The sequence below is a fragment of the Osmia bicornis genome, chromosome 9, assembly GCF_907164935.1.
Source record: "Osmia bicornis bicornis chromosome 9, iOsmBic2.1, whole genome shotgun sequence".
NCBI lineage: Eukaryota > Metazoa > Arthropoda > Insecta > Hymenoptera > Megachilidae > Osmia > Osmia bicornis.
This window is the reverse complement of record NC_060224.1, coordinates 7,401,671-7,428,055: the sequence shown is the minus strand read 5'-3', so window position 1 is coordinate 7,428,055 and position 26,385 is coordinate 7,401,671. Positions and strand designations below refer to the sequence as shown.

The window sequence follows — 26,385 nt, the reverse complement described above, 5'->3', positions numbered from 1 at the left end:
CGACCCATTTGCCTTTTCTTTTCTCCCCGCGACAAGGATTAAGCTGTCGTTTCGCCCCGCTATTTCATCCCCGGCTTCGCGATCTTTTACTCCGCGCCTACGTCGTCTCTAATGCCCCGCGTTTCGTTTCGAATCGAGTACCACCCTCGGACACGCGTTCCTCGACCCGACTTTGCGGATTAACCGCAATTCCAGCCGGGTTTATCGCGTCGCGCCGACGACTACGACGTTGCGACTTTCTAACGAGCCAAGGAATTTCCGCCAACCAAGCCGTCCCGCTCGATAACGAGTACAAAAGAGAGGAATGCGTGCCAACCTTTTAACCTCCTCCGGTTTGTCACGCGTCTCGTTTACGCTTCTTCTTTTCCCTTGGAATTTCTTCGGCCTGGCGAATCGCTTGTCGTCGCGGCACGCGCGGTTCACCGGACGAGCAACGAAGCAATTATACGGTGGATCTAGAAAACGCAGAGTAAAACCATTAAGGACGGTTGCTCGTTCTCGAGACGACGACGCTACGAATAATAGCCGACGCAGCAGTCGTTGGAAATCCGCGCGCGTCGCTTAGCCCTCCGCGATTATGCAGAATCGGGGCGAGATCCCTCGGATCATCCTGAAACACAGCGACTCGGAGGAAACGATTTCGTTGAAAGACCGTCGGCGTCGTCGAGAGAGATCCCGTCTCGTCCTCTCGACGGATTACTCGGTTAGAAACGATCGAACGTTGCGTTCGACGACGCACCAAATCCAATATTACTCGGGGACGTACGCCTTTCCGAGTTCCGCGGCCGAGTAGAAGTAACGGATAAAGAAGCTAAGCTACTTAGCGTAAGCTAAATCCATGTCGTAATCCTTGGTGGTGAATCCGAACGGAAAGTTCGTTGCCCGTAAACTGGGTAGAGTCGTAGAAATCGCAACTTTGATCTCGCGTTTGACTTTGGCAATTTTTCTGGACCGTTGAAAATTTCGTTTCGTCGACCGATTCGTTTCCAGGATATTTTCCATCGTTCATAAGGGAGAAACGAAGCGACGACGAGCAAAGGTTCGAGAGCGACTTTGTACGTTTCGTTTCGTGACTTTTTCAGGGTTCGTTGGAAGACGGATCGCGTAGGAGGGAACGATGCGTGTCTCGCACCCTCTGCAAACGGTTAGTCGAGGGTAGGCACGGCTCTAACGATGGAACGGGATGGAATGGAATGAAACGCCAAGGAATTAGGGACACGTGTCCGGGAATGAAAAGATTACCCTCGCCGGAAAGCGTTCCTGGTCTGGTCTTCCTCCGAGAAAGTTTCACCAAAGAAGGAGTGTTTTATTTTCCGATCAACGAATTCGTTTTTAAGCCACTCCGCTGCGTTTCTTTCCTATCAACTGCGCGTTATCGATTGATATCAAATCTTGCACGCCGTTATCACGGAGGGTGCGAAAAAGTGGCAGGTGAACGCGACCACTCGAGAAAAACGTTGCCAGCGAATATTTGTAGAGGCGATAAGCTGTTTCCCCCGAACCGGCGAGCCGTCGCGGAGTGAATCACGACGAAACATGGTTGTTTGCAAACTTTGGCGGCCGTAGCCGTGACTTCCTCCTGAAAACGTGGCGCTTCCCTCGCATTTAGCGAATATACGAGAACAAGGAGGGAGGACGTAACTAGGACAACTAATATCTCCTCGGTCCACGATACGGAAGTCTAGCAAATCGATCGGTTTCAAGTTTTTAGCGATAAATCAAAGTAACGCGCGGCGCAACAGATTATTATTTTACAACGGAAGTGGACGCGAGAAACGTCGATTGTGTTGCTCGCGCAAAGTATACGCTGCCACAGTCAAAGGGTTAATAATGCGATTGTCACGTTTTCGACCAGAGGAAAAAGCGTAGACGGCCGACAAAGGAATCGTCCTAGTTTCGCGATTTAACTTATACATAGGCAGCTGCGGGCGGTTTCGCGCAGTTGCACGAACGTATTACCGTAACCCGCACCGTCTCTCCGCTCCGTACGGGCGAAGGGAAGCGAGACAAAGTCACGTTTCCTCTTAGCTCTCGATTTCGATAATAGGAATTGCATTTGCCCGGTTCCCCCGATTCCACCCTCGGTCTTACCTCGACACCGCAGAGTGATCCGTGGCGACGAGCGAACGGTGCTAAAACGTGTTACGAGTATCAATCGATTCGGTAACGTTAGCTGCACCGCCCGGCATCGCCTTTCCACCCTTAACGTATTCTCACTGCGAGTCGAGTCGTTCACTTTCACGAAGGAATCTATTTTCGGAGGATCTTGCCACGGAAGCGTGGCGAATCGCGTTCGTGACGGCAGGAGGAAAAGAAAAATTGAGAAAAAGGAGAGGAGGACGCGCACGGCACAGGAAGTAGGATTACCGCGGCAATATCTAGTCGCGTTCGTTGAGGAAACAAAAGTAAACTCGGAGCTGCCATAGTTTTTCGAACGGAAATTCATCCAGGAAAGAAACTTGGAAAACTGATAGATCGATCGGTTTGGAGATCGATGACTCGTTCGGATGGCAGGAAGTCTGCAGGTAGCTATTCCCAAAGCGATCAGACGCGTTATCGATGTTCGACTAAAATTGACCGATACGACAATGGAGGCTCTTTGATGCAATTGCCTTTGAACGCGTTCGATATCGATCGATAGAAGGATGCTCCAGTATACGTTGCGATACGCGATGCGACGACAGGGAGCAGATAATTAGCAGCATCGCGGTATGAAAATCGCCGTGGATATCGGTGCTACCGATTGACCGAGTACAACTTGCTCGTTGAAATGTCGCCGCAAGTCCATCGAAATTTTCATGCGTCTCGTTGGTCATCGATTTCTCATTCAGCAACAGGTGGCTCGTTTTTTCCCGAATTCACGGAAACAAATTTGAGACGAACTTGCTTCTGTTCTTCGAACGAACCTTTACAACTCTACAAATTTCTTTGCATCGCGATAGAAAGAATGTTTACACAAATCGATTTAAAAAAATCGAACGGTTTTTCGTTAACTCAATCGAGCCGATTTCGACGTTGCTCCTTTGAACGAGTTCCGTGTTTAACATTTGAAAAATCGCCAGGATCGATCGGTCGATCGTGTCTACGGAGTAAAGGGTGAAAGGGTCGGAGAAAACCTTTCCGGATAATAATAGGAAGGAACAACTCGAGGTCTCTTTGACGTCATTGGTTTCTTTGGCAATCAACGGTAGGAACGGTGTAACGAGAGCCGTAGTTGAGTTTGAACGAACGAGAGAGGGTGAAAGACAAGAGGGCTCGTCGTCGCTCGTCGACGAAAGAGAGTCGAGGGATTAAAGAGACGACGGCACCGGTGCCGGCGAAACCTTTAGGCTTTACCTCTTCTTTCGTATTTATTCGATTCTTTGGGGGATAGAAAAACGAACGAACTGTACGGTTAATGCCATCGCGGGTTACCTAACGATTTACTTTAGAACGAAGAGTCGAAAATAGAGGGCAAGTTTCGCGGTTGATCAACGAAATGTTCAACTTCCAAACTTTCTTCGAGGAAGGTTTGCGCGCAGAACGTGTATCGAGGATGTATCGAGCGGTCTCGAGGGTAGGTTGACCGATAACAACCAACGAACACGCGATAACTGGCATCGCGTTTCCCGACTTTTTACGAGCCGTCCGAACGTCGAACGAGCGAAAGAATCGTTACCGTTGAAAGATACAGTCACGAAAAGTCAATGTCTCCGTAAATACGTTCGTCCAAGACGAATTCGATCTTTCCTTCTTCCTCCGGTCGTCGGAAATCATATTTTATCGAAGCGACCAGAAGATCTATCGTTATCCATGGTTCGTCGACCTCTCGTAAGAGAGTTCGCGAATCCGTTTCGTTAGCGAGCTTGCGAGCTTTCGAACAGCGAAGATTGCACCGGACATCCTCGTCGGTGGTGCACTCGGGAAGACGCGGTCGGTTATCAGCTACGAGCGTACCTCGGAGCGTGATCGAAGCCGAACACAGCCGGCAACTCCGTTGGTAATCGAGTTAAGTGCATTATCGTGCAAGATCAACCCGTCAGAACGGTCCAAACGATGGCAAACCGAAAACGCTTTGGACGCGACGAAACGTCCTTCTTCTTAACCGTTCCGATCGCTTCCCGTTTCCAGGGAAAATCGAATTTTCTATGCGCTGTGTGTATGTCCGCGTGTACACAGCACCGCGCTGCTTAGTCTGTTTTCCTTCGTTGAAATTCATCGCAGAGAAGCGAGCTCGAATCTTTATCCGATTCGCGAAGCCTCGCGTTGCGGACGAGCCTGAGCTCGAACGAAACTAGGTTAACTCGCGCGTACCACCCTCTTACACCGTTTATACCCAACTATACGTCTCTTCGCTCGACCCGTCACAATTTTTCCCCGCGTTTTCGAAGCGCCTCGGATTTATCTTTTTTCTCCTCTTTTTTTTTGTCACGCCTCTCCCCGATCGATACGTTAATTACCAATTACACTCTCGTATCAGGTTCGCTTCATAATTCTGTATTAACTCGAGCTTCGTTAATGGAAATCTACTTTACGCTTTTTTCTACACCGTATATATTAGACGCGACGAGGGAAATTGAAATAATTATCGGACGATTTGGCAGTCGAGACGCGTTGGGTTCGATCTTTCGCGGGGTTCGTCGTCGATTATTTATCGTCGTCTCGTCAGCGTAAAATCGAAAGCTTTTACGGGGCCGTGTTACGGCGCCAACCTACCGGATACGGGGAACGAGAGAGAAAAGCCTGCTCCTGATCCTCGAGGATCCCTAGCTCGCGCGCCTTCCCGTCTGCCTTTTGTACGGTAGAAAAAGCGGAATTTCTAACGAGTCCCGTGTTTTCTTTCCGTTTCAGCCGATGCAACGAGATTGAGGCATTCCAGACACCTGGACGCGAGATCGCAGCTCTCGATCGACGAAGAATTAACGGTAAGTGCTTCTCGATTCCCTTCTTTATTACATTTTCTTTCGTTTTCCCCTCCGTGCTGAATCATTCGTACGTTCTCGAACGGAAATTGAACCGAATCTTGATTGTACGGGTTCGCAGATGCAGCAGGGGGAAAATCACAATCACAAGCCGGTGTTTTCGAATTGTTCGAATTACGGGCCGGTTGTGAAGGAGGAGGAACCAGCGGGCACCGTGGTGATTCAAGTGCACGCGGAGGACAGGGACCATCCAGACGACGGAGGTAAGTCGATCGGCTCCGTCGTAAGCGTTAGAGTGTAGAACGTTTCCCCGTTCGCAGGTACGATCACGTACAGCTTCGTCACCGCTCCTGGTGAAAAGCTGAAATTCGAGATCAACAACAGGACCGGGTTGATCAGAACGACGCAGATGTTGGACAGGGACGAGCCAGCTCGAGAGAAGGAGGCTTACCTGACCGTGCTGGCTACCGACAATGGAAGACCTCAACTCGACGACGTGTGCACGTTTAAAGTTACCATCGAGGACGTGAACGACAACTCGCCCGTTTTCGACAAAGTGGTACGTGTCTTTGGTAAAACGAATTCGAATCGAACGTTTTACGGGTCAATCGATTCGTCCATAGTTTCCCCGCGTACCGATCGCTAACGTCGAATCGCTTTCGCGCGATTCCGCGTTGCTTATTTTACCGCTCGAAATCACGAATAAAGGATTTCCAAGCGTGAATTCTCGAGGTCTCCTCGACGACCGCGAAAACCAATTTCTCCCGTATTTCGTCGCCTCGTAGGATGCATGCCTTGCCACCGGACCAATCGAATTTCCCCCTAACGAACACTTTTTGCATCGTTCATCGATAAACGCGTACTTTCACCTTTTATCATACGACTGTGTCACACTAACCATCTTCTGCTTCGATTTCTTTCTTTTTTTTTTTTTCTCTCTCCTAAACTCAGGTCTTTCGTGGATACGTATGGAAGGTTGGTCTCGAATCTTTGCGGTGTAAAAGTTATTTTCAGTGTTTGTCGTGGGTGGGAATGCTGAGAATGCGAATACGAATGCGAATGTATACTTGCGAATGCCGAGGAGGATGCATGCGTGTCATTTTTGTTTCACGATCGATCGCTTGCGCGAATTCGATCGGCAGGATCTAGCTGATCAAAATCGTGAACAAGGTTCGTTACAATTTCGGGCGGGGGAAATTGCGCGATCCTGTCGATCGTGCCTTCGCTGCTTTTTTCGTTGCATAGCATAGATATCAACGCATGCACACGTAGGTTTTCTTTAGAAAGAAAACAGAAACAGGAAAGAGACGCTATCAGAGAAGGAGGAATTGAAACGATATCGTTCCGAACGAAAGCAAATTTTGTTTGTTTTCCGGTTGATACGCGATGCTCGTTGCGTAGGCGTACACCGAGTCAGTACCGCAAGATTTACCTTTGGGACGGGAGGTGATGAGGGTCTCCGCCACGGATATCGACGACGGCAACAATTCGGTCGTCTACTACAGCCTGTCACCGAAGAGGGCGGAAGACGGCGTCTATTTCCGCATAGATCGCAACACTGGCGTGATATTTTTGAACAAAACCATCGACGTGAGTATCGCGGGTTCGAACCGTCTGGTTCGCGATAGACGATCAACGATCAACGGGTGGAACTTTTGCAGAGAAATCCGGACTACAAATTTAGCATGACCGCCACGGCGGAAGACCAGGGTGGTGAAAGTCAAAAGTCGAGCGTGATCGATCTGGACATTCGGGTGGTCGAGTCTCACAAGAAAGCTCCCGCTTTCTTGCCGAGACCTTCGGAACCGATCCGACTTCAGGAGAATTTTAGCGATTTTGACGCGAGCCTCGTGCGATTGAGAGCCGTTTCGAACAGCGGGGACAACAGCGGTGTTCTCTTCGAACTGGTCCCAGGTAGAACGGAGCAAACCAACAAAGGAAACACGTTCAGGTATCGAGGGTGAATTCGTCGTCGCGATACTCAGCGTCTTCCTTCTCGACGCAACGTTCTTTTCTTATCGACAGATTGGAATCGACTAAGGACGTAGCCGACATCAAGCTCGCGCGGCGTCTCGACTACGAGAGCAACACGGTGTACACGTTGATCGTGCGCGTACAAAATAAATACCAACTGGCTGCCGAGACAGTGGTCGACATCGAGGTGTTGGATGTGAACGACAACATTCCGGTGTTTCGTGAAATGAAAAAAGGTAGCGTACTCGAGAACGAACCAGCCGGTGTACCCGTGATGCAAGTGCGAGCCATCGACGCCGATGGAACTTCTGCTCATAATCAGGTACCTTATTATTAGCTGACCTAATTATTTTCTACCTGTCGTTTCCACTAATCTTACCGTTCCGTTTTGCAAAAGGTTACCTACGAACTGGACAATTTTCGCGACTTGTTCGCCATCGACAAGTACACCGGCAACATCACCACTTTAACCACCTTTGACAGAGAACAAGAGGACACGTACAACGTGAAGGTGATCGCGGTGGACAATTCTCCTAGCGCTCTATTCAAAACCGGCGAGCACAACAAGGGCCAGCAGGTGTTTCGAATCGAGATCGCCGACAAAAACGACAACGCTCCTCATTTCACGCAAGCCGTTTACACGGCCAATTCGATCCTCGAGAACGCGAATATCAACGCTCCGGTCACGGAAGTGAAGGCACTCGACTCCGACACCGCCAGCCCGGTTACCTACAGCATCATATACGGTAACACCGACGACAGCTTCTATATCGAGGACACCACCGGCAAGATTCGCGTGAAAAAACCTTTGGATTACGAAAAGATCACGGAATACAACTTGACCGTCAGAGCGTTCGACGGCGTGTACAACGACACTGCCCAAGTCAAGATCTTTATCGAGAACGTAAACGACAATCCACCGGTCTTCGAGGATTTCAACAAGAATCCGACGATCAAAGAAGAGACGCTGGTCGAAGGTAAGATCTCGACTCGAGAAAAACGCGTTTGTAGTTTTCCGATTTAAACGCGGCTAAACGATACTCGATACTTTACAGGATGCATCACCACCGTGGTTGCCTACGATCCTGACATAAAGGACAGAAACGCCGATCAGCACATTGCGTATTTCATCGTGAAAGAAGATCAACAACCTTTGATCGGTATCGATAAATCCGGCTGCATGACACTGAAGAAACCACTGGACCGAGACGCACCGTATGGTTATTCCATGTGGACCGTAAGTATCTTTCGAGGAACGAGGGTGGAAATCGGTAAGGAAGTATTACCGATAAATCGGCGTTACGTGTTTCAGGTAATCGTGATGGCGCGGGACGAAGACGGTTCTCCGACCGCTTTGCGAGAATTGGTGATGGTGAACATCACGTTGATCGATATAAACGACAATGCACCGTTCCTCGATATGCCGTATCCGGTGGTTTGGGGGGAGAACAAACTGCCTGGAAAGATCACGGAATTAAAAGCTCGGGACTGGGACTCGGACGAGAACGGGCCTCCGTTTCATTTCCAGATCGACGAGAATACCGCCGACGAGTCGATTCTCGACAAGTTTGCGATTCGCGACGCCGATCTGTTCGCGCGGGTCAAGTTCGATCGCGAGGAACGAAAGAGTTACGATATCGCGATAGCGATCACGGACAGCGGTCAGCCACCGATGACGGGAACATCAACGTTGACCGTGATAATCGGCGACGAGAACGACAACCCGATGTCCGAAGGTTCCAGCTCTATATTCGTGTACAACTACAAAGGGGAGGCGCCCAGTACTGAGATCGGTCGGGTCTACGTAAACGACGCGGACGATTGGGACTTGCCTGACAAACATTTCGCTTGGGCCTCCGTCACCCCCGAAGGCTTTCATTTAAACAAAGAAACCGGCATGATCACTTTGCTGTCCGGTGTGTCCAACGACACGTTCGTTCTGAAGTTCGTCGTGACCGAGCATAGTCTGCTTATCCCGCGACATCAAGTGAACGCTTACGTGAACGTAACCGTAAGAGAGCTGCCCGAAGAAGCAGTGTCCAGGTCCGGCTCGGTGCGTTTCTACGGAATGAACGCCGAGGAGTTTGTCGCGCCCGACGAATCCGGCGTCAGCAAGAAGGAGATATTCCAAGAGAGGATAGCAAACATGTTGAACACCTCGGTGGAGAACGTGGACGTGTTCACGGTGCTTCATTCTCCGCATCACAACGACAAGAATTTGCTGGACGTACGATTTTCGGCTCACGGTAGCCCTTATTACGCCCCCGAGAAACTGAACACGATATTGGCGCAACAGACCAAAGAAATCGAGCGAGAGCTAAAGACCGACGTGTTGCTGGTGAATATCGACGAGTGTCTCTTCGAGAAGCTGCATTGCAACAATTCTTGTCGCAGCTACTTGAACGTCAGCACGGAGCCGTACGCGGTTTACACGAACACCAGTTCGTTCGTCGGCGTACGAGCGATCGTGGATCCGCTTTGTACCTGTCACATAGCCGAGCCGTTGGTTTGCTTGAACGGAGGCACGCCTCTTGCCGAACGTTGCGAATGTCCGCCAGGACTCGAAGGACCCAGATGCGAGCTCCTCGGTATCGGTTTCCATGGCGATGGATGGGCCGTGATGCCGCCGCCTGGTCAAGCTTGCGACGATTCTCACTTGGGTCAGTTTTCGTCATTCTCCTTGCGCCTCTCTTTCTCCTCGTTCATCGTTCATTCAAAATCTTCGCACGATTTTTAGGTCTCGAGATAACGCCTCACGTGGACAACGGTCTGGTGTTCTACTTCGGCCCGATGACGTACAGTCCTAAAATTAAGATTCAGGATTTTATGGCCTTGGAGCTGCAACAGGGATACGCGGTTCTTTATGTGGATTACGGAACCGGCACCGCAAGGCTAGATCAGCGACAAATCAAACTCACCGATGGCAAAAGCCACAAGATTGACGTTTACTGGACGAAGAACGTAAGTGCCATTTCGTTCGTTTCTCGGGATCTAAAAGGCAATGGATGTATCGTTTACTTTTCGTTCGTTTAACAGGCAATCGAGATGAAGGTGGATAATTGCGGCATCTCGGCTTGCATGAGTTTAACAGCACCGCAAGGGTCGAACGAATTTTTGAACGTCAACAGCCCGATGCAAGTCGGAGGGTCGTTGAGCAACTTGGCGCAGTTGCATTCGCAACTGGGTTGGGATTACAAGCCGACGGACAGGGGCTTTGTTGGTTGCATACGCAACATGACCTTTAATGGAAATGTAATTAAAAACTGTTAATGAATTAGTAGACGTGACAAGTGTCCTTGACGAACACTAATCGATTCTCCCGTGTTTCAGACTTACAACTTGGGAATGCCGTCGTTATCTAGAAACGCGGATCCTGGCTGCGATCACGGAATGGCCAAGGCTGTTTCCTTTGGAATCGATACTAACTTTCTGGTGGCGATACTGGTTTGCGTAGCGATCTTGTTGATACTTTTGCTAGCGGTGGTGGTGCACAGGCGAAAGACCGACGACTTGTACAAGGACATGGACGATATCAGGGAAAATATAATTAATTACGAGGACGAAGGAGGCGGCGAGGTTGACACCGGCTACGACTTGAACGTTCTGCGAACTATTTACGACCCGCCAATCGATTCGAAAATAGCACCTGTTGGTTTGCAAACTAGAGGTGAGAGGAAGGCAAGGGTGGCGACGCAACAAAATCATCTATATCTTTCTTACTTACTTTCTCCCTTATTCCTTTTCTTTAAAGCGCCCGATGAAGTACCAGATATTTGCGGTTTCCTGGACGGCAAAAAGGAAAGCTGTGACAAGGATCCTGACACGAATCCGTTTGACGATGTCAGACACTACGCGTACGAGGGTGAAGGCAATTCCGAGGGTTCCTTGTCGTCTTTAGCTTCGTGTACGTAGACAATCTGCTCAACAACCTGTAATCGTCGTATAATCGGTTAATTAAACGTTTTACAATGTTTCACCCGCAGGTACCGACGATGGAGATCTCAAGTTCAACTATTTGTCTCACTTTGGTCCGAGATTCCGAAAGTTGGCCGACATGTACGGTGAAGAGCCTAGCGACGAGGAGAGCGACGGTGTAGGAGAACGGGAGAGCGAGAGTTGGTGTTGAACTTTCCGGGGCCTCTTCGAGTGTTCGAGTCGAATCGTTCGCGTTTCGCATTCGTGGCAATGCGTTTACCTTGCGCGCGATACCTATCACCGCCATTCACTCTCTTTGACGAAGCAACGACGAAACGGCGCTTCGCAGCCTCGTGTACTTAAAACCGAATCCGAGAGTACGTTTTCTTGTTTCTTGTTCTGGCTTCTGCACCTAGAAAGAAAGAAGACAACAAGAAGCGAAAGAGTTTTGTGTAACTGTCGGCGTAGCGCGTGAAGCGCGTGCCGATACGCGACATAAGTTAATATTGTTATTTTTTATTTCGACAGAGCTTAACGGGAACGTCGTGTATTTCTCTCCTGTTTTCTTTTCTTTTCCTTTTTCATTTTTTATTTTACTTTTTTTTTTTATCTGTTACGGCGCGCGGAAAAACGTGGTTCTTTCGTGGACGATTCCCCGAGAGGGCGATATATTTTTTTCTTTTTTTTTTTCATTTTTTCGGCGTTCATGTCGAAACGAGGAAAAATAGAAAAGAAAAGAAACGAACAATAGACTAATCAACTTTTATTTTGTTATTCTTTTTTGCGAGATTATCGAATAGACATAGAAGCTACGCATTATCATTGACGTTGATCAAAAACGCGTCGGCCGAGTAAACTGATTCGCGTTTAAGCGATTCGACTCGGTCGTCTAGTAAATGACCATTCATTTCAAGCACGAAACTACGAAATTTCTGACGCTGAACGAACGTCCCGAACGATACCGTGTATCGTTTCGAGATCGAAGCAAGAGCGTTTGTAAGTTGTGGCAATCATTCGAATTATTATAAAAGTCTGTGGGCTATTTTTTTATACGTACATTATAGATGGTATACAAGTATATACAAGTATACGTACATGCGGGCGCGATTCGCTACATGTACGGATAAATGTGTAGATAAGAGATGCGGCACATCGCTCCACTATTTAACTTATAGATAGTATTTTATTAATTGGATATACGTGAGTGAGAAATCGTGTTGAGGGTGTGCGAAACTACATACGCGAACACGTGGATAAAATAATATAGATATAAATATTAAATACTAAATATATACCGTACACAGGTGTGTGTCTGCGTATGTATGTGGGTGCGTGATTAGGTGAGAGGAGTAAGAAGAGGAAGGAATTGAGATAACGTTCTCGTTTCCGCGCGTAACAGATTCCCAAACGCAAAAATTTCCCGTTGCGATCGAGGGGGAAAATGAAAAATCGACGAGAATAGATCGAGTGCCATATCGTGCATCCGATGTTGATCAGCGTTATGTTCGCGTTAAGTTTGGCGATCGATGTTACACAAAAGGCAGCCGTCGTAGCGTCTTCGAACTCAGCCTATGTACGCGTGCACGCACGTACGTACACGTATATATGTGATAATAATTTGTAAGCTTTTTGTACGATAAATCAACGACGATATGTATGTGTATAATAAGGATACATTGAACGCATCGTTGACGAGATTGGGCCACGTCGGCGGCTTCGAAATTCGACGCACCGGACGCGGTCCGTTCGGCATCGGTGCGTCACGGGAGAGCCAATGGTGTAATTTATACGAAATAAGAGTGCAGCTTAAGCGAAGCGTGGTGTGATCTCAGAGGATTCGTAAGTGAATGAATCGTGCGTATCGGTATCCATCGATTCTGGAACGAAAAACTCGACACCCGGTCACTTGGACGTTTCCCATCGAACAACAAAGAATCACGTGAACAGTATCGGATATATTCTTGCTCGAGTCGATTGTCCCAACTGACCGTCTCTCTTTCTCTCAACGATACAACACGCCGCAGTACAAAAAGGAAGAAACGCGGCCACACGATCTCGATGAAATCGCGTCGAAGGATACGCTACGAACAGAGTCGTTCGCCGACACTTTTATTCGAACACTGCCCTTTACGTATTAGATAAGAAGACTTTATCAACGTATTTTCTCATATTCGATCCGACCGAATCGAGCTTCCTTCTGCGCTCGAACAAACGAGAAAGGGATGAGTAAATAAATGAATAAAGGAAAAAAGGAGGAATACGATCGATTACGAAAAAATGAAAGAAAAGAATAGTACGAAGGAACTTTAGACAGCGATGTATTCGTACACTGGCTTATTGTACATTACCCATGGGTACGCGAAACGAATGATACGTGTAATTTCATTTCCTTTTTTGTAGCAATAAAGAGTAAACTTCGAATAAAACGAACAAAGAAAATGAATTATTTACCCCTGTTACATTTACCGCGGCTAAACTAGAAACGTTTTTAATTAACCGAATTCGTCACGGGCTTCGCGCTATCGTCCAACGAGAAAGAAACCCTTCGATATTTCCGTTTCGAAATACTCGAAGCCAGAAACGTACCCGCGACGTTCGTCCTCGAGAATTCCCGTCAGGACGAACGAGCCTGTGACGCGAAATTTTTAAATAACCAATTATTTACGTGTCGTTAATACTTGGATCGTTTACGTTTATCGCAATCATTGAAAAGGGAAATATATGATGACGATAATCGTCGATTCGACGGTTCGAACCAGAACCGAGTATTTCGCAAAGATCGAGGGCTGTTGCTAGACGCCGCGGCCGGCGCGTCGCGGCGCCGATCTCGAGCGCCGGCAGGAGTCCTGAGAAGGGGTGGTAAAACTATAAAACTGCCCTCGGTGTCGCTGGTTGTTCGCAAACGCGTCCACCCTGCGTACGAAGATCCGACGATCTCAGTTTTAATTGTATCCTCGCGAAAAGGAACATCGCAAATAAAGTTTGTTTCCCGAATCGTATCGTTAGAAACTCGCGGACATGTAAGTGTTCCCGCGTCTGCTTTTCGAGTCAGTGAAATCGCAAACGAGTTGTTTAAATTCCTTCTTTTTTTCCCTCGTAGGTATCGAAAGATTCAATTGAGTTTCCTCGCGATAGTATTCTTGTTATGCTTGAGTTTCGAGCTTGGCGCGGACGCTCAGCTAAACTTTTCTACCGGCTGGGGAAAGAGAAGCCAGCAGAGGGTTAGTGGTTTCGAGCGGGCTAACGGCGAGTGCATTTTCCAGGCTAAACCTTCGTTGGAACAGCTGCTAATCGTCTATAATATTATACAGGTAAGATAGTTGGTTTTTTCGCTCTTTATCCGGAGAAAGAAGGGAAAGTACTGACGGGTACTGACCGAGAGCGTTTGGTGCATTTACCGGTTGCAGACGGAAGCGAAGAAAATGATGGATTGTCGAAAGCTCTACGAATGAATCCGAGAGGATCGATCGGACTTAGCGGATTTAGACATCTTAGACATTGGACTGTACTCGAGAGACTCGTTCGAAGAAATTACCAACGAGTGTTACTTAGTCTTCTCTGTGAGTTTCGCTGGATCGTGATTCAAGTATAATAAATAACGTTCCACGGAGCACGCGTTTTTCCGGCTACAAATCAACGAGTGACGCTCGTTTCTTCGCTTCATAACCTTCCCGAGCCCGTTTCAACGTACCTTGTACACAATTTACGACAGGAACGATAATACAAACAATGAGTAGTAAAAGAGAAATATCATTTTCTTTCACGTCCACGCACGCTCTCCTTCTCCCCTTGTCCGCGCCTCGATCGTAATCACTCGGCCAATTCTGCGTCTACGTATATCGTCTAATTTTCAATTAATTTCCATTGTACCGGTTTTAACGATCGCACCAAGACTATATGTATCTCGAAACTCGAAGCGTTCCTACGAATTCGAGTTACACACGACGCCGACCAACGTTCGCGGTTCTACAATTTTTCAAAGTAGGTACCTCACCCATGAAGATGCACTTGATTCTTTGCACCTTAAGCGTTTTCACGGTGTTCGCTTACGCCGATCCTCGCCTAGGACATCTGAAGCATATGGTCGGTAAAGGTAAGACGGTTGACTCGATCCAGAGTCCATCCAAACGCGATCTCCACGAACAACTTGTAACATTTCTTTCTAGCGTTACAAGCGCTTCCGAAAAAGCTGCCAAACTCGACCTCGGTACCGTATTGGAAATACACAGACGTGGATCAGTTCTTGTGCCAAAACGAGGGGTATTTCCCGAACGTTTGGAACTGCAAGTACTATTACCAGTGTATCGTCTACCTGCCTGGCCATATAGTTCGATACATTTATGAGTGCAACGAAGATCTCGTGTACTCTGATAGGGATCAAAGCTGCATTATACCTAGCGAAGAAGAGAGAGCAAATTGCAATGCAAAGATCGACATGGAACAAGGTAAATCGTAAATTCGAAGCGTCAAGCTTCGTTGTTTCTAGCTGTCGATCGCGACGAAACGGCTACTTGTGTGTTTTGCAGACGATTCGTCCGAGCAGACTATTCGACTAGAGTCGATTGAGGATACCGATATATCTCTGCTTACCGAACATCCGTTCATTATCGACACCACCTACGATAAACACCAAGCCAAAACAACCACGAATACGTCGGACTTCGCGGAAGGAAAGCTCAAAATCGATGCTAAGAACGTTACTGTTTCAAGCATTCCGGGCAAGATACACTACACCAAAGATATATATTTCGACAAAGGGACGAATCACGACACAATTACGAAGATCGTCAAAGGTTCTGCAGAATCTGAAGCTAATAAAATTACGATTGATATTGCAGCAACCATCGATAAATCTGCGGAACGTGAAACGATCGCGATTAACATAACCGACGAAAAATTATTAAAACCTGAAGCGAAAGAAATTACAACCGTCCCGGGTTCCGCGGAAACGACAGCTGTCGAAAAAAACAAAACCGCTTCTATTCACATTTCAGTTGAGTCAGACTACCACAAAACAAATACATACGTCGACAAAGGGTCGAATTATGAAACAATGACGAAGTTCATCAAAGGCACTGCGGAATCTGTAGCCAATAAAACTGTGAAGACCGTTGAAGAACTAATGAAACTTAATGCGACTGCAAATGCAACAACCGTCCAAGAATACGTCCAAAATTATACAAACCTAGAAGCGAACAAAATTACAAGTATCGTTCCAAGTTCTGAGGAACCTGAAACAATCGAAATTACGAGAACCACCCAAGATTCTATCGAAATCACAACCGCCCCGAATTCTACGGAACATGAAACTGTCGAAAGTATGAAGACCGTCCAAAGTTCTACGAAACATGCAAAGATCGAAATTACGGAAACTGCCGAAAATTCTACGGAACAAGAAACGGCCAAAACTAAAACTTTTTCAAGAATCAAGGTACCTGAAGCAATCGCAATTACGAGAACTACCCTAGATTCCATAGAAACTGAAACAATCAAAGGTACAACCATCCCAAGTTCTACGACACCTAAAGCTTCTGAAAGTAAGAAAACCATCCAAAGTTCAACGAAACATGCGACGAACAAAACTACGGAAAGTGGCGAAGATTCTACGGATCAAGAATCGATCGAAATTCGAACTTTCCCAAGTTCTGAAAAACCTGAAACAATCGAAATTACGGAAACCGCCGAAGATTCTACGGATCAAAAATCGACAGAAACTCCAACTGTCACAAGTTTTGAGGAACCTGAAACAATCGAAATTACGGAAACCGACGAAGATTCTACGGATCAAGAATCGACAGAAACTCCAACTGTCCCAAGTTTTGAGGAACCTGAAACGACCGAAATTACGGAAACCGCCGAAGATTCTACAGATGAAGAATCGATCGAAACTCCAACTTTCCCAAGTTCTGAGGAACCTGAAACAATCGAAATTACGAGAACCACCCCAGATTCTATCGAAATCACAACCGCCCCGAATTCTACGGAACATGAAACTGTCGAAAGTATGAAGACCGTCCAAAGTTCTACGAAACATGCAAAGATCGAAATTACGGAAACTGCCGAAAATTCTACGGAACAAGAAACGGCCAAAACTAAAACTCTTTCAAGAATCAAGGTACCTGAAGCAATCGCAATTACGAGAACTACCCTAGATTCCATAGAAACTGAAACAATCAAAGGTACAACCATCCCAAGTTCTACGACACCTAAAGCTTCTGAAAGTAAGAAAACCATCCAAAGTTCAACGAAACATGCGACGAACAAAACTACGGAAAGTGGCGAAGATTCTACGGATCAAGAATCGATCGAAATTCGAACTTTCCCAAGTTCTGAAAAACCTGAAACGATCGAAATTACGGAAACCGCCGAAGATTCTACGGATCAAGAATCGACAGAAATTCCAACTTTCCCAAGTTTTGAGGAACATGAAACGACCGAAATTACGGAGACCGCCGAAGATTCTACGGATGAAGAATCGATCGAAATTTCAACTTTCCCAAGTTTTGAGGAACCTGAAACAATCGAAATTACGGAAACCGCCGAAGATTCTACGGATCAAGAATCGACAGAAACTCCAACTGTCCCAAGTTTTGAGGAACCTGAAACGACCGAAATTACGGAAACCGCCGAAGATTCTACAGATGAAGAATCGATCGAAACTCCAACTTTCCCAAGTTTTGAGGAACCTGAAACGATCGAAATTACGGAAACCGCCGAAGATTCTACAGATGAAGAATCGACAGAAACTCCAACTTTCCCAAGTGTTGAGGAACCTGAAACGACCGAAATTACGGAAACCGCCGAAGATTCTACAGATGAAAAATCGATCGAAACTCCAACTTTCCCAAGTTTTGAGGAACCTGAAACGATCGAAATTACGGAAACCGCCGAAGATTCTACAGATGAAGAATCGACAGAAACTCCAACTTTCCCAAGTTTTGAAGAACCTGAAACGACCGAAATTACGGAAACCGCCGAAGATTCTACAGATGAAGAATCGATCGAAACTCCAACTTTCCCAAGTTTTGAGGAACCTGAAACAATCGAAATTACGGAAACCGCCGAAGATTCTACGGATCAAGAATCGACAGAAACTCCAACTGTCCCAAGTTTTGAGGAACCTGAAACGATCGAAATTACGGAGACCGCCGAAGATTCTACGGATGAAGAATCGATCGAAATTCCAACTTTCCCAAGTTTTGAGGAACCTGAAACAATCGAAATTACGGAAACCGCCGAAGATTCTACGGATCAAGAATCGACAGAAACTCCAACTGTCCCAAGTTTTGAGGAACCTGAAACGACCGAAATTACGGAAACCGCCGAAGATTCTACAGATGAAGAATCGATCGAAACTCCAACTTTCCCAAGTTTTGAGGAACCTGAAACGATCGAAATTACGGAAACCGCCGAAGATTCTACAGATGAAGAATCGACAGAAACTCCAACTTTCCCAAGTTTTGAGGAACCTGAAACAATCGAAATTACGGAAACCGCCGAAGATTCTACGGATCAAGAATCGACAGAAACTCCAACTGTCCCAAGTTTTGAGGAACCTGAAACGACCGAAATTACGGAAACCGCCGAAGATTCTACAGATGAAGAATCGATCGAAACTCCAACTTTCCCAAGTTTTGAGGAACCTGAAACGATCGAAATTACGGAAACCGCCGAAGATTCTACAGATGAAGAATCGATCGAAACTCCAACTTTCTCAAGTTTTGAGGAACCTGAAACGATCGAAATTACGGAAACCGCCGAAGATTCTACAGATGAAGAATCGACAGAAACTTCAACTTTCCCAAGTTTTGAGGAACCTGAAACGACCGAAATTACGGAAACCGCCGAAGATTCTACAGATGAAGAATCGATCGAAACTCCAACTTTCCCAAGTTTTGAGGAACCTGAAACAATCGAAATTACGGAAACCGCCGAAGATTCTACAGATGAAGAATCGATCGAAACTCCAACTTTCCCAAGTTTTGAGGAACCTGAAACAATCGAAATTACGGAAACCGCCGAAGATTCTACAGATGAAGAATCGATCGAAACTCCAACTTTTCCAAGTTTTGAGGAACCTGAAACGATCGAAATTACCGAAACCGCCGAAGATTCTACAGATGAAGAATCGATCGAAACTCCAACTTTCCCAAGTTTTGAGGAACCTGAAACAATCGAAATTACGGAAACCGCCGAAGATTCTACAGATGAAGAATCGATCGAAACTCCAACTTTCCCAAGTTTTGAGGATCCTAAAACGATCGAAATTACGGAGACCGCTGAAGATTCTACGGATCAACAATCGATAGAAATTCCAAGTTTCCCAAGTTTTGAGGAACCTGAAACGATTGAAGTTACGGAAACCGCCGAAGATTCTACGGATGCAGAATCGATAAAAATTCCAACTTTCCTAAGTTTTGAGCAACCTGAAACGATCGAAATTACGGAAACCGCCGAAGATTCTACGGATCAAGAATCGATCGAAATTCCAACTTTCCCGAGTTTTGAGGAACCTGAAACGATCGAAATTACGGAAGTCGCCGAGGATTCTATGGATCAAGAATCGATCGAAATTCCAACTTTCTCAAGTTTTGAGGTACCTGAAACCATCGAAATTACGGAAACCGCCGAAGATTCTACGGATCAAGAATCGATCGAAATTCCAACTTTCCCAAGTTTTGAGGAACCTGAAACGATCGAAATTACGGAAACCGCCGAAGATTCTACAGATGAAGAATCGATCGAAACTCTAACTTTCCCAAGTTTAGAGGATCCTGAAACGATCGAAATTACGGAAAGTGGCGAAGATTCTACGGATCAAGAATCGATCGAAATTCGAACTTTCCCAAGTTCTGAAAAACCTGAAACGATCGAAATTACGGAAACCGCCGAAGATTCTACGGATCAAGAATCGATAGAAATTCCAACTTTCCCAAGTTTTGAGGAACCTGAAACGATCGAAGTTACGGAAACCGCCGAAGATTCTACGGATGAAGAATCGATCGAAACTCTAACTTTCCCAAGTTTAGAGGATCCTGAAACGATCGAAATTACGGAAAGTGGCGAAGATTCTACGGATCAAGAATCGATCGAAATTCGAACTTTCCCAAGTTCTGAAAAACCTGAAACGATCGAAATTACGGAAACCGCCGAAGATTCTACGGATCAAGAATCGATAGAAATTCCAACTTTCCCAAGTTTTGAGGAACCTGAAACGATCGAAGTCACGGAAACCGCCGAAGATTCTACGGATCAAGAATCGATCGAAATTCCAACTTTCCTAAGTTTTGAGCAACCTGAAACGATCGAAATTACGGAAACCGCCGAAGATTCTACGGATCAAGAATCGATCGAAATTCCTACTTTCCTAAGGTTTGCAGAACCTGATACGATCGAAATTACGGAAATCGCCGAAGATTCTACGGAACCTAGAACGATCGAAATTACAATTGTCCCAGGTTCTGAGGAACCTGAGGCGATCGAAATTACAACTATCCCAGGTTCTGAGGAATCTGAGGCGCTCGAAACTACGGAAACCGTCGAAGATTCTACGGATCAAGAATCAATCAAAATTACAACCGTCCAAAGGTGTATGACACCTGAAGAGATCGCAATTACTAAAACCGGCTACGAGCAGTCGGAATGCTTTGTCGAAGCTTTCTTCGGCGATTCCGAAAACTGTTCAAAGTTCTATAGATGTGTCCGATTCGGGGTCAAATTTATGAAGTACCAATTTTTCTGTCCACATGGAACTATTTGGGACGATCATCTGAAAACTTGCAACTACCGAGCGGCAGTCAAGAAAATAAACTGCAAAGACAGTAACAAGTATCCGCTCTTTCCATTTGCCGAACAGAAGGCTGTGAATCGTGCTGATATCTTGAAAAATCGAGTAGCTTTTATTTGTCCGACCGGTTTTCGGCAACATCCAAATTATTGCAACGCTTTTTACCAATGCATCGTCAACGAGACCCTCAAGTACCAGTTGACGGTATTCCTGTGTCCCATAGGCTCGATATTTGATCAGAGAAACATCCGATGCTCGAGAGATCAATCGATCCGACGAAATTCATGCGTAAATCTTGGAATCGCAGAGAAACAGCTCTCTTCGCGAATCGTAAGAAGCACCTTTGACCAGAGATATGCCTCTTCGCGTTTCTACTTATCTTTTCTAATCATCGCCGTTTTCTTTATTCTTTTACAGCTGACACACTCAGAGATTAAAATGTGCCCAACGGAGGGTCTATTTCAGTACGGAGGAAGCTGTACCAGCAATTACTTTCATTGCAAACGCGACCAACTTGGAACGCTCGAAGGTTACTTGTTCCTTTGTCCACGAGGACAACTGTTCTCTCCAACTGAGAAGAAATGCGTATCTTCAACACTTTTCCCTCTTTGCAAATATATTAATACACTTTTTTCTAGCAATCGTTATATATTGTAATCGTACACTAGTGATATTATAACGAAGTAATATTAAAAAAGAATTGCTACGACGGCAATGTTTGAATTAAAAATTTTTTTCAAATACTGCCGCTACTCGTTAATATCGAACGAGTCGTTCGATGTATCGAATTCTTCGACTATCTTTCGATACCTCGAAACGTTCGAGAAATCGATAGGTCGAACGCATTCATTTAAAGGTTCATTTCAGGGTATCGATATCGTGAGCCTGCATCAGGGCTACACGGTTTTGAATACATTTTTCTATTAACTTTGATGCGATAGCTGTGAGATAAGGAAACTGAATCGTCGTGCGTGAAATGAAAATGAAGCAGGAAATTTGCTGAAGAATCGAACGAAATGAGCGCGGAAAACAACATTCTCTGAATCGTTCAATATCGCACGGAGTACAACCTAACCTATAAAACGGTTTCTTGAATTTGCGGTTCACATTTTTAGGAGAATCCACGAAACGATTGGGAACAGTTGCGTTGTTTATGCAGTATCCACCTTAGAAGAAGACTAACTATGTACGTGGTGCAATTATCTGGTTTGTTATCGAAGCAGTTCAATACAAATTACGTTCGAAACGGAACCAGGTTAGCTTCCACTTTTGGGCGGCACGAAAATTATGGAAGATTTCGCGAATACCGGAAAAGGATAGCCGTTTGGTTAAAACAACAAAGTGGCCAAGTAGCCGAAGCTTGTGCTAGACAGTTCGAATTTATCGCGGCACAGCGTGTCAGAAGAAGCATGCAAATATTTCATCTGTACACGCGAATGTGGGACGAGGCAGCGCTCAAAGAGTTTATGAAATCATGGAGAAATCGTACGTTGAGAAATACCAGACATTTTTTAATGAGTAGTATCGGAGTAACGATGTACAATTGGGATCGCGAACGAATTAGCGAAGAAGAGTTAAATAGGTAAGCGATTACTCGTAGTTGTAATCGTCGTCTTCGTCGTCGTCGTCGTCTCTTTTCATCGTTCGTTCTTTCCTTAGTTTCCACGCTCTAACTGGTTTTGTTGTCAGTTACAAGCAGGAAATCGAAGGGATTCACAGATTAAGGGACTCTACGGTGATTTGCGCGATATGCCATCAAAGGATCGTCATAGATGTCCGGCAACCTGGTATAAAATATTGTACATGCTACGGCAATAAGTTTAGCGCCACAGCCAACGAAGGCCGTAAGTAAAAACTTGGCAAACTTTACCCCTTATTTGTCTGACGAATCGATTTATCTGACAGCGATTTTTCTGTTAATTTTAGCACAAGGATGGAGACCGTATATAGAACGAGAAGACATGCTCATATGGAGGAGGGAAGAGCCAAATTTTGGAGGATTGTTCGCGTACAAGGTGTACGGTTCGTTCGACGACGTTACCGCGGAAGATTTTTTACAAACCCAAATAGACGTCGATTATAGAATGAATTGGGATTCAAGCGCTCGTGAATTACAGATAATCGATACGGATCCGAAATCGCAAACGTCCTCCGAAGACAGTACCGACGTGATCTATTGGGAGACGATATGGCCTGTACGCAGTAATCGGTCGTTTCTTTGGCATACTCGAAACGAATGCTCCCATCTATGATACATTAACATTTTATACCGTGATTTTAGAAATTGTTTGCAAACAGGGATTACGTGTATCAACGACGGTGGGTGGTGGATAAGGATAAACGGTTGATCATAATCATAAATAAAGTAACCGAACATCCTAACGCGCCTACGAAACCGGGTGTATACAGGTATGATGAAAATATTTTATAGCGTTCGTTGGATCGTTAGAACAATGCAGACGATATATATGTGTTGTTTCTAGTTTGATATTTCATTATGAAATCGGCTAGATTCAGCTTAGCTATTGAATAATTTCAATTCTGTGTACGTAACAGAGTGACAACGTATTGGTCGTACATGGTGATAAGACCTTACACAGAATTTCACCAGCCAGGCATTGAATTTGGGTTAACTTATTTCGATGATCCAGGTGTAAATATTCCATCAGCGGTTACCTCGTGGGTAGCAATGTCAGGTATATATTGTATTTCAATGGAAACACATCTTTATCGTCTCGTGAAAATTTTTACGTATGCGTTATCTTTATAATTCCATAGGACTGCCAAACTTTTTAATTCGCATGAGACACGCGGCAAAGAATTATCAGAGTTACAAACGCACGAAAAAAATTGCTGATCCGTCCACTACCAATTACGCCTCTTTCCAAAACGAGGATGCGTCCGGGTACGAGGTGATACCTAATAATAACGGTACAGAAACTTTGGAAAAGAGCGAAGCATCGAACGAGAAGGTAGCGGAGGAAAGCAATTTCGATAAACGAAACGAAACGTTAACGTTTACGGGCGACCAACGGGATGAAAATGATAGACCGAGCAACGAAAGAACAGCCAGCACAACTAATTTACCAGATGAACGCAGAGGTTTACTACGTTATTTGCAGTATATTTGAAATAACGAAATTGGTGTTGACTGATAAAAAGATTTTTAACGTGACTTTGTGCAGGAAGTACGGTAACGTAACGATCGCAATGTAAAGATAAAGAGAATATTTCTAAATAAGAGGACATACCGGAGATAACGTTGAATCGAATGCAGTTGGGACGATGAATCGTGAAAAAGTACTGTATCGTTTCTTGCTCCGTGCACTGCCTTCTGTATAATATAACAAACACGAGACTGACTTATTTTTATAATCCATCTTTCCTATGTTGTTTATTCTCGAATGAAGGGTGAGAGACGAAAAAAAAAGAAGAATCCAGAGATGTTCCGAGCTGGAGAAAATTGTAAGGTAATTCGTATTTACGCAACACGATGTTCTCGTATACGTCAGTACATCGTAACGATCGAAATGTTTCATTACATCTGTGTACATGCAATTGTAGTATAAATATAAGTAGATGTAAAAAAAAAAACACGATAATAATTGGTTTTCTACGTGTGTATGTATTCGATTTTGTTTCATACTTGGTAGGGATCGCATTTACCGACTGGTAATGCTGTGCACTCGCTTATCAGTCGTCCCCACCATTTCTCTCTCTCTTCGCCTTTATAAAATGGCTGCGTGACACTTGCTTGACGCTTAAAAGACGAGAACGAAAAGATTAGATATTGATTGCGATAAAACGTAAAGAAAACTGGAAAGAAAGAGAGCTACGGTGCTGGAGACGCTGAAGAACGAACTTTAAAACTAAAACTTTGGCTAAAAATACAACTACGAGTTACGCTACAAAATTGGAAGCTTCATTTATGACGTCAGCTTTTTCAAAAACTCAATTTCAAACATTGGTCCTTTGAGGCGGATTTACACATAACAAATATCGAGGTGAGTGAAGCCTTTAAAAAATTTAATTACAATCTCAAGTACAATCGCCTTGAAATTAACTAGATTGACACTTATAATCAACGGTCGTTCTTGACCCAGAGCACAGAGAGAAACACCTGGTTTGAACTCGTCGCTCACCTGTATAGATTCTTTCCTCTAAAACAATGGACAAGTTGGTTACTAAACAGCTCGACCTGATGGAACGTATTTCATCAACGACTAAAAACATGGGTGTGGCTATAACGCAAGGAGAGGTTAAAACGCGCTTGAAGCTCTTGGAAAAAAATTGGAATACGTTTTGCAAGACCCACGAGCAACTCCTCGTTTACTCAACAACCTACATGGATGATCCTTACTTTAGACGAAACTACATGAGTATTTGTCAAGAGAATTACGTACAACAAAAGGCAATACTAATGGACCTTATGGAGAAAAAGCAGGGCGAAACTTCCGCAGGTAAAACCAAACCATCTCCTGGAACTTCGTCGCGTCGATCTTTACCTAAAGAAACGGGCAATTACGAGCTGATTGACGAGCAACTGGAACGCTTGATGGCGCTCAAGCCGATAAAGAGGGTATCGTTGCCATCCCTGAAGCGGCTCCTTAAGGGCACCATGGATGCAGTCAAGAAATTGAAAGCCTTGAATCGACCAGTCCAGTACTGGGATGACTGGCTCGTTTTCATAACAGTCGACAGACTTGATCCTAAAACGAGAACGGAATGGGACATATTCATCGGATCGACTTCAGATCCTCCAACGTTTGCACAATTGACGAACTTTCTCACCTCACGACTGCGAGCCCTGGAAGCTAAGAAAGAAGTCCCGAAACAAGGGTGGAGGGCGCCCGTTAAGCCGCCGAGGAATAACAACCCCAATGTTGCCTTCGCCTCCACATCTACAGGCGGTATATTCGTAAAATGGTAAATGGAAAGCTACTTAGTAGTAAATGCATGTTCACAGTTAACAAGTGGTAAGAAACCTACTGTTAACAAAGGCAAACTGGATATTTATTACTATCTAGCAAAATACAACTACGAGCTTCAAAGCTGGAAGCTTCATTCCGTCGGCTTTTTCAAAAACTCAACTTTAAACAATAGGTACGCGCATACATAGGAGAAACAGAGAAAACATAAATAATCTGCATAAAAACATAACACGTCATGTTCGTTGATCCTTAAATGTTAAAAGCATGTGGATATTTTGTATTTAACGTGACGCGAAAAGATACTGTGGAAAGAAAACCATATATCGTGTACCTGATATTGTCCTTTGGTTTGAAATTTTGTTCTCATTTATATATTGTTACCATTTAACAAATTTAATGTTTGTTATTTCTACCTCAATAAAATATATCTTTTAATACCAAAGAGTCTCATTTCCTGTGATACGTCCGTCAATTTTTCTACATTATCTATACTCCAACGAGACGAGACAGGAAATGCGTACAAATTCACGTGCTCGAAGCAGGGTCGGCTCACAGTAGAGAACCCTCGACTGAAACGTTTGAAGAACTGGAAACAACTGAGATGCGGCCCTGCGTCGAGCACGTGAATTTGTAAACATATCCTGACTCGTCTCGTTGGACGGATGGTAAACGGTGTTTTACTTTTTCCAAAGGGTAGAGCCGGATAAGATGGTCAAAAGTGCCCCCAAACCAAATTCGATTTGCTATGAACCATTCGATAGGTCTGTGCCAAGTTTCAACCCTGTATCTCATCTGGGAGGGTAGTTACGGGTAAAAATGTGATTGCGAGGTTTTTGGCCAATTTCTTCTATTTAATGACATTCGAAACTTCTGAAAA

General features: G+C 45.1%; 4 protein-coding genes across 11 annotated transcripts in view; all 4 read left to right on the top strand.

The window, feature by feature from the left end:
- The window catches only part of LOC114880680 (DE-cadherin), a 34,959-nt gene extending 21,743 nt beyond the window's left edge, over positions 1-13,216 (top strand). Inside the window, exons 2-15 of the mRNA XM_046286958.1 lie at positions 4,831-4,904; positions 5,023-5,164; positions 5,222-5,460; positions 6,303-6,491; positions 6,563-6,852; positions 6,927-7,197; positions 7,273-7,852; positions 7,931-8,112; positions 8,188-9,535; positions 9,613-9,836; positions 9,912-10,127; positions 10,206-10,542; positions 10,627-10,779; positions 10,859-13,216. Coding sequence (XP_046142914.1) covers positions 4,831-4,904; positions 5,023-5,164; positions 5,222-5,460; positions 6,303-6,491; positions 6,563-6,852; positions 6,927-7,197; positions 7,273-7,852; positions 7,931-8,112; positions 8,188-9,535; positions 9,613-9,836; positions 9,912-10,127; positions 10,206-10,542; positions 10,627-10,779; positions 10,859-11,001 — 4,388 coding nt within the window. The 3' untranslated portion in view covers positions 11,002-13,216. The remainder of the gene's footprint in view (positions 1-4,830; positions 4,905-5,022; positions 5,165-5,221; positions 5,461-6,302; positions 6,492-6,562; positions 6,853-6,926; positions 7,198-7,272; positions 7,853-7,930; positions 8,113-8,187; positions 9,536-9,612; positions 9,837-9,911; positions 10,128-10,205; positions 10,543-10,626; positions 10,780-10,858) is intronic.
- Positions 13,217-13,427: 211 nt separating this feature from the next.
- On the top strand, positions 13,428-14,512 carry LOC114880661 (hypertrehalosaemic prohormone-like). Its single transcript, XM_029196926.2, has 3 exons — positions 13,428-13,810; positions 13,891-14,101; positions 14,198-14,512. Coding segments are annotated over exons 1-3 (258 nt in total). The 5' UTR covers positions 13,428-13,808; the 3' UTR covers positions 14,243-14,512.
- A 221-nt stretch (positions 14,513-14,733) lies between these two features.
- LOC114880662 (mucin-17-like) lies at positions 14,734-21,320 on the top strand. Its single transcript, XM_046287034.1, has 4 exons — positions 14,734-14,883; positions 14,957-15,235; positions 15,317-20,907; positions 20,995-21,320. Exons 1-4 carry the CDS (start codon positions 14,787-14,789, stop codon positions 21,232-21,234), a joined length of 6,207 nt encoding a protein of 2,068 aa, XP_046142990.1. The 5' UTR covers positions 14,734-14,786; the 3' UTR covers positions 21,235-21,320.
- Positions 21,321-21,403: 83 nt separating this feature from the next.
- Positions 21,404-25,945, top strand: LOC114880663 (stAR-related lipid transfer protein 7, mitochondrial-like). Of its 8 annotated transcripts, none has more exons than XM_029196931.2 (9): positions 21,406-21,763; positions 21,833-22,159; positions 22,237-22,421; positions 22,504-22,772; positions 22,859-22,986; positions 23,134-23,273; positions 23,356-24,047; positions 24,231-24,581; positions 24,681-25,945. In XM_029196931.2, coding segments are annotated over exons 1-7 (1,404 nt in total). In that variant the 5' UTR covers positions 21,406-21,761; the 3' UTR covers positions 23,709-24,047; positions 24,231-24,581; positions 24,681-25,945. The 8 variants fall into 8 exon arrangements, with proteins under 8 accessions (XP_029052763.2, XP_029052764.2, XP_029052762.2 ...); XM_029196929.2 differs by having other exon boundaries at positions 21,407-22,159; positions 23,356-23,679; positions 23,763-24,047; XM_046287036.1 differs by having other exon boundaries at positions 21,408-22,159; positions 23,356-23,877; positions 23,988-24,047.
- Positions 25,946-26,385: the final 440 nt, after the last annotated feature.

Excerpts from the sequence above, each read along its gene's own strand:
- LOC114880661 (XM_029196926.2), top strand. Across the intron at positions 14,102-14,197 it reads TCGTCTATAATATTATACAG|ACGGAAGCGAAGAAAATGAT; the intron begins GTAAGATAGTTG and ends TACCGGTTGCAG.
- LOC114880662 (XM_046287034.1), top strand. The coding sequence starts at position 14,787 with ATGAAGATGCACTTGATTCTTTGCACCTTAAGCGTTTTCACGGTGTTC. Across the intron at positions 14,884-14,956 it reads GAAGCATATGGTCGGTAAAG|CGTTACAAGCGCTTCCGAAA; the intron begins GTAAGACGGTTG and ends ATTTCTTTCTAG. Across the intron at positions 20,908-20,994 it reads AACAGCTCTCTTCGCGAATC|CTGACACACTCAGAGATTAA; the intron begins GTAAGAAGCACC and ends ATTCTTTTACAG.
- LOC114880663 (XM_046287036.1), top strand. The coding sequence starts at position 21,762 with ATGTACGTGGTGCAATTATCTGGTTTGTTATCGAAGCAGTTCAATACA. Across the intron at positions 22,160-22,236 it reads AGCGAAGAAGAGTTAAATAG|TTTCCACGCTCTAACTGGTT; the intron begins GTAAGCGATTAC and ends TTCTTTCCTTAG. Across the intron at positions 22,422-22,503 it reads CGCCACAGCCAACGAAGGCC|CACAAGGATGGAGACCGTAT; the intron begins GTAAGTAAAAAC and ends TGTTAATTTTAG.